The 6,876-nt window shown below is 46.5% G+C and overlaps 1 protein-coding gene across 1 annotated transcript; it reads right to left on the bottom strand.

Moving 5' to 3' along the window:
* Positions 1-747: 747 nt before the first annotated feature.
* On the bottom strand, positions 748-1,733 carry LOC109743777 (uncharacterized). Its single transcript, XM_020302868.4, has one exon. The coding sequence runs from the start codon at positions 1,513-1,515 to the stop codon at positions 961-963; it is 555 nt and encodes a 184-aa protein (XP_020158457.1). The 5' UTR covers positions 1,516-1,733; the 3' UTR covers positions 748-960.
* Positions 1,734-6,876: the final 5,143 nt, after the last annotated feature.

Here is a 6,876-nt window from a genome sequence, read left to right as displayed (position 1 = left end):
GAACCGGCGTTTATTTTTGCTGGAACTAACTAATTTGTTTGCTACAAATCGACTACTGAAGTTTTTCTACTGCTGAGATTTTTGCTGGAACCATCATTTATTTTTGTTGGAACCGGCAAATCTTTTTGCTTCAACCCAGCACTTGAGGTTTTTGTTGCTTTTTTTTGCTAGACACGGCGGTACAAGTTAACAACAGCAGCGAGCCGGAGACGGGGGCGGCGAGCCGGAGACGGGGTCGTGGGGGACGCTGCAACCATGAATGACAGCGCGCTGGACCCTCCTGTGTGTGAGTTGCGACCATGGCAAGCGGAGGCAGCCGAGGCAAGTGCCGTGCACGAGCGACGGGCGAGCGGCAAGCGAGCGCGGGTGACGGGCGCAGTGGCAAGTGTGGCAAGCAAGCACGGGAAGACGAGGAGAAGCGCGGGCGGCCGGCGAGCCTCAGGATCTGGCATATGCGCACAATGCCTTTTTTTCCTTGTTTCCTGTGCGTTTTGACTTTTGAAATGAAGTAATCCGATGGTTGGGAAAGTATGTATCGGGTGGTTGTGGCTTGACCGGTCCAACTGTTCGGCCGGTGCGCCGGCGCCTATCAGCGCCTAATATATATCTGGAATAGTTTCAGTAGATTATCACGAAGCACACAGAGGCTAGAGATTACAGCTGCAATCAGACGAAGAAGCTTGAGCAACAGAATAGGCATTTGATGAAGTTGCTAATGACAGCAAATGATAGCAGGGACAAACTTGCTAGAGGCTGACTCCTTGCAATCCGGTATATCAATTTTTACTGAACAAACAATACTTGCTCGTACTAGCCTCTTGCGACATGGGCGCACACGGGCATCAGTACAAAGAATTGCTGCACCAGCAGGGTTACAAGATAAGACAAGAGGAGGTAGTAGCTCCGATGCCGTGACAGGCCACCAGCATCAGAAACCTGAAATAGATAGAACTATGGATTTCAGACCCAGCTCCTAACTGTTCTCTTGAGATGCTTCAACTCGTCGTCGTCCTCGCTGTCTGAAGAAAGATCCGTGTCTCTGAACACCTCCTCCCGTGCCTCCTTGCTCAGCCTCGTCGCCTCGGCCCTCTCACCGAAGTAGTCGTAGTCGACCTCCACGAATCCCATGGAGGCGTACTCGCTGCGGACCCAGGCCTGGAATCGCGCGAACTTCTCTTCATCCTCATAGCAGTCGCGAGCACATGCGTACAGCAGCACCATTGCCTCATCCTTCTCCTCCTCAGGCGATGGCAGCAGCGACGGGTTGGCGCGCTTGAGCTCCCGGATCTCAGCCCAAACAGGTTCGTTCGGCTGTGCAAGGATCCACTTGATCTCCTCCAGTGGCAGCCGCCACATCTTTTTTCGTTGGACCGTCCCTGCCGGTGCATCCTTGTCTCCCTCGGAGCAGTCGAGCCTCTTGGCGGCGCGCGAACACTCCTCTCCGGCGAAAGCCTCCGCCTTTCTTTTGGCAGGGCAGACACACTCGACGCCGGCCACAGCCTCATCCGGCGCCATCGGTTGGTCTGATGGATGGTTTATCGAAGGAAGAGGCTGGAGGATTCTGGCGAGAAGAATTTGGGAGTTCCGATTTGGGCGACAGGAAGGAAGAACCGATCTACACTATATATTTTTGTTTGGCTGCCGCGTAAGGGAGGACTGGGGGATTCTGGCGAGAGAGATTTGGGAGTTTCGACCTGGCGCAAGAAGAGGGCAGAATTGGTTCTTGTTATATTCAGCTTTGTTTGGTGCCGACTCGGCATGGGAAAGGCAAACCGAAATTCTCTCAAACACGAAAACCAGGACACGTTAGCGCGTGCCATGTCAACAGCATACTGTACAACACACCCACCCTCCTCTTTGGTTTAATTTTTTTTTCAAACGCAAATATCATGAATTCAAAAAATTTGATTCCAATTTATATGTTGAAAACCGCAGAAGAGAGATGTCTCGTCTAACGGCGCACGTACGGCCGGGCGACTCGGGTGGTGACAGGGCGGGCCTTGACGGAATTGAGGCTGCTCGCCGGCTGGAGGAGCCGGAGTGTACGGTGGTCCGGGCGGGCGTGGGAGCGGCCGCGGCCTCGTCGGTTCTGATGCTGTGTCTGCGCCCCCATGTTGCGGGTGGCTGGCCGGGGAGCCGTTTCTGGGCTTTTGCCGGCGACAGTTCGGAAGATGACGAGGAGGAGACCTCCGGTGGCGACGAGGTGGTCAGCCAGGCTCTCTGCTCGGTGGGAGATTTTGTGGCTCATGCGAAGGAGCTTGGGGGCTCCTTCAAGGCCGAGCGGCGGAGGTCGTTCCGCCGGGCGGCCATGGATCTCGGCGGGTGGCGTCGCAAATCTGGGCTCCGCCGCGTTGCGCTCCGGCGGGAGCTGCGATGCTTGGGCCAGCGGTCGAGGACAGGGGTGCCTGCGCGCTGGGCTCTAGTTTCGGTCGAGTCCGGCGCCACTGCGGGTGGCACACACGCCCGCCGCAGGGGCACCAGCGCCGGCGGAGACACGGGATCCCGTGCCTAGGGTTGGGGCGGGTGAGCCTTACGGGCCGGTGGGCCCCGAGGGGCAGGTGGGCCGTTTGTCAATGCTAGTGCCAGTCTAGGAACAGGTCCATGCGGAGTCTCCGTGTCCTGATGGGTGGGTTCCAATTTAGACTATTCAAGCTAGCTAGCTATCCGGAATATAAACTGTGCATGTTTTATTATATGTATAACATGGTTATCAAACAAAATGTAGTGTACGCCCATTTAGACTATTAGAATGCCCGTGCATTGTAATGGGCATAAAATTTTGCAGGTCATCACCATGATTTATGACAAACTAAAAATTAGATTCATGTTCTTACAATAAACTAAAAATTGCATTAGTTCATCATCCAAATGGTTTAGAGTCATAGTACAAAATACAATGAAATAGTGTACATAAAAAACATGAAATTAAACTTTGAGAGGAATAAACATGGATTTACGTGTATCACATATATTGTAAGCACTCGTCGAGTCCATATTGTCGTGGGTTATAGAATCGAAAGGAAAGAACTGTGCCATCAACGCACCAATAGCAGACCCAGGGATTTGCGTGTTGCAACTTGTTTTACATGGCAAGAGATAATACGGGTCAATAGTAAATAGTGTGCCACAGTGAGCATTGCACACAACCTGGAATGGAGTTGACCATGCCGAATTGATTAAGTAAAATTCTGTCTGCCAAACATCAAACGAATGCAAAAGAACACCGGACTGGAGAAACATTTCTTGCCTCGATCGCCAAATGTCTCCCACCCAAGATTATACACACATATATGTAGCTAGATTCGCGTGATCATGTACTGTTGAAAAAAAGAAAGATCATTGGCTGCAAGAAGATAAGAAGAAGCAGGGTTCTTATAAAAAGTATCCTGCACCATGGACACTTAGTAAGGAAAACAAAATAAAGTTGTGCAAGTTTCTGGCTAATGTCAAATTCCCGGATGGTCATGCTGCAGACCTGGCAACATATGTGGATGTTCAGACTGGTAAATTACACAGTCCGAAGACGCATGATTACCACACACTCCTGCAAACTATCTTACCAGCTGGTCATAGAGGCATTGTCTCCAAGGAGATGTATGAGGTTATCGCTTCACTAGGAAGATTCTTTAATGAGTTGTGCTCCAAAACATTGAGAATTGACGTCGTGAAGCAATTGAGAGTTGGCATTCCTGAAATTCTTTGCAAGCTTGAGAAGCTCTTCCCACCTGCTTTCTTCGATGTAATGGTGCACCTAGCTGTACATCTTTCGTATGAGGCACCAAGGGGACCTGAGGCACTAAGGGGACCTGTCCAATATGGTTGGATGTTTCTAGTTGAGAGAAGGCTTGGGTACCTCAAGTCAAGTGTGCGTAACAAAGCAAGGCCCGAAGGTTCAATTGCAGAGTCCTATATCGATAATGAGTGCTTGATCTTTTGCTTATTTGAAAGAAGACATAGAGACCAGTTTTAACAAGCGAGAGAGGAACATGAGTAAGAGTGATAAGAAAGAAAAAAACAAAAATCTAGGAGAGTAAGCCTAGGTATATTTTCAGATGGTGGTCCTGTTGGCATTGGGGCGGCCCATAAGAAAATATGCTCGGAGCAAATTGGCAAAATGCATAGATATATACTTGACAATTGTCCAGAAGTAGAAAAGTACATGGAGTAAGTTTCAATCACCTAACTAACTCGTATTACAACATTGCGAATGAGTATATTTTAACTAAGTTCATGACTAGTTTACTTCTTTTCCACAGGGTTCACAAGGAAGAATTAAAGAAAAGGGGTGTGCAAAACTTGGAGCAGAAGCACAACGAGGAGTTCGTTGACTAGTTTGAAGATAATGTAAGGAAGTTAAGAAATGCGTCCGAAGATTTAAAACTGCTATCAAAAGGGCCAGACATGCGTGTACGTCCGTGGGATGCCTGCCTGTCAATGGTGTTAGGTTCCGTACCATGCATTCTGAAATGGACCGAAGGACTCAAAATTCGGGCATCATGATGAAGGTAGGAGTTGAAAACTCTGAAGAAGAGAGGGAACTATACTGGGTGTTGAAGCAAGTTGTTGAGATCAATTACGAAGACATATCGGTATTTTTTTAGAGTGATTGGTTTGACCTTGATGGCTTGAAAATGAAAAGCTTGAAGATGAGGTCTGATTGTTTTTTCGAAGCGTGAATACTTGTGCATTCTGGTACCAGGAAGATCCATTCATGATGGCGTCTCAAGTACCACATGTATTTATTTGGAGGACACAAAGTTTAGTCACCCACGGAAGGTGGTTGTGCCTATTGGGTCCAGAGGCACATATGATGTTCCAGAAAATTTTGATGGTGAGCAGGACGCAAATGTACAAGACTATCAAGAAGGCACCCATTCTTCACCACATCATTTTGCTGCGGATGCTGAGGATGAAGTGGAGGATCACGATGCTGTCGAAGATGTTGAGGATGAAGAGGAGGAAGATGATGCTCTCCCAAATGTTGAGCACGAAAGAGATGAAGGCATTATGGGTTTCAGTTCCTGCGTGTTGTGGAAGAAATTTGGCATAAATTTGAGGAGGCAATGAAGACTTCGACATGAGCTTGGACGAACTGGTTGACGAGCAGGAAATAGGTCCAGATGAGATGGATAGTGATCTTGATTAAAAGTTGTGTTACTAGCATGTTGCTTGGCTGTTGAAGATGTTGATGTAATGTCGTATTAGGGGCGAGTAGTGTTGAATATCGCAGAGATTTGTCTAATTTGCTATCATATATTTATGGAAGTGCTTGAAACTATTTCTGAAATGTATCCATTTTATTTCCAAAAGGGTTTACAAAAAAGTTTAGAAAGTAATCAGATAATTTTACATAATTCACGTGACGAACAATTGCAGGAGAGCATACATAAGTACACATCCACCTATGACAGAAAATGCAGCTAAATCCCTTCTATCCCTCTTCTTAATGGCATGCTTCAGGGAGGCGTTTGCCACCTTCCTCTCTTCTTTCATGTAAGCTATCTGCTTGTCCTTCTCCATGTGTGATTTCTATAGCACCAAATTTTCTTCAGCGAGCTTGTGGATTATAATCCTCACTCTCCCCTTCCATTCTTCATCCATCCACTTCAAATATCCACACGTGTCATAGCCCTAGCACAGCAAAAAATGAAGTTAAATCATGGATGTAACATATGAACACATCACATAGAAAACATTTTTATATTTCAAACCTCTTTTGGGTACAGGAACAACACATTCCCCTAATGGTCAAGGAGCTCTTAGGCAACTTGTCTGATATATTATCTGAGCAAACCACAATACCACCCAATAGAATTTGTGATCATACCATTTCATTGCAACCAGGAGCCAAAATTATTAATCAGAGAGGGTACAGAATACCACACCACCAGAAAACTGCTACGGAACAGATAGTGTCTGAAATGCTACGGAAAGACATTATCAAACATAGCTCTAGCCCCACAGTACCCCTGCAGTAATGGTCAAGAAATAAGACCAAACTAGGAGGCTTTGCAATGATCATAGAAAGGTCAACTCCCAAACTGTAAAAAACATATACCCTATTCCCGTTATAGAGAACCACTTTTGAATACCCTCTCAAATCTTTGTCAAGATTGACTTGAGAAGTGGATACTATCAAATCAGAATGAATGATGAGGACATTGACAAGACTGCATTTAATACTGATGACCCACAAGTGTAGGGGATCTATCGTAGTCCTTTCGATAAGTAAGAGTGTCGAACCCAACGAAGAGCAGAAGGAAATGACAAGCGGTTTTCAGTAAGGTATTCTCTGCAAGCACTGAAATTACCGGTAACAAATAGTTTTGTGATAAGGTAATTTGTAACGGGTAACAAGTAATGAAAGTAAATAAGGTGCAGCAAGATGGCCCAATCCTTTTTGTAGCAAAGGACAAGCCTGGACAAACTCTTATACGAAGGAAAACGCTCCCGAGGACACATGGGAATTATCGTCAAGCTAGTTTTCATCACGCTCATATGATTCGCGTTCGTTACTTTGATAATTTGATATGTGGGTGGACCGGCGCTTGGGTACCGCCCTTCCTTGGACAAGCATCCCACTTATGATTAACCCCTATTCCAAGCATCCGCAACTACAAAAGAAGTATTAAGGTAAACCTAACCATAGCATGAAACATATGGATCCAAATCAGCCCCTTACGAAGCAACGCATAAACTAGGGTTTAAGCTTCTTTCACTCTAGCAACCCATCATCTGCTTATTACTTCCCAATGCCTTCCTCTAGGCCCAAACAATGGTGAAGTGTCATGTAGTCGACGTTCACATAACACCACTAGAGGAAAGACAACATACATCTCATCAAAATATCAAACGAATACCAAATTCACATGACTA

Source organism: Aegilops tauschii, chromosome 5 (genome assembly GCF_002575655.3).
Source record: "Aegilops tauschii subsp. strangulata cultivar AL8/78 chromosome 5, Aet v6.0, whole genome shotgun sequence".
NCBI lineage: Eukaryota > Viridiplantae > Streptophyta > Magnoliopsida > Poales > Poaceae > Aegilops > Aegilops tauschii.
Note: the sequence above shows the minus strand (reverse complement) of the source record. Positions and strands in the feature narration are given on the sequence as shown.

What these genes read in the sequence shown, in the direction of transcription:
- LOC109743777 (XM_020302868.4), bottom strand. Translation starts at nt 1,515, where the DNA reads ATGGCGCCGGATGAGGCTGTGGCCGGCGTCGAGTGTGTCTGCCCTGCC.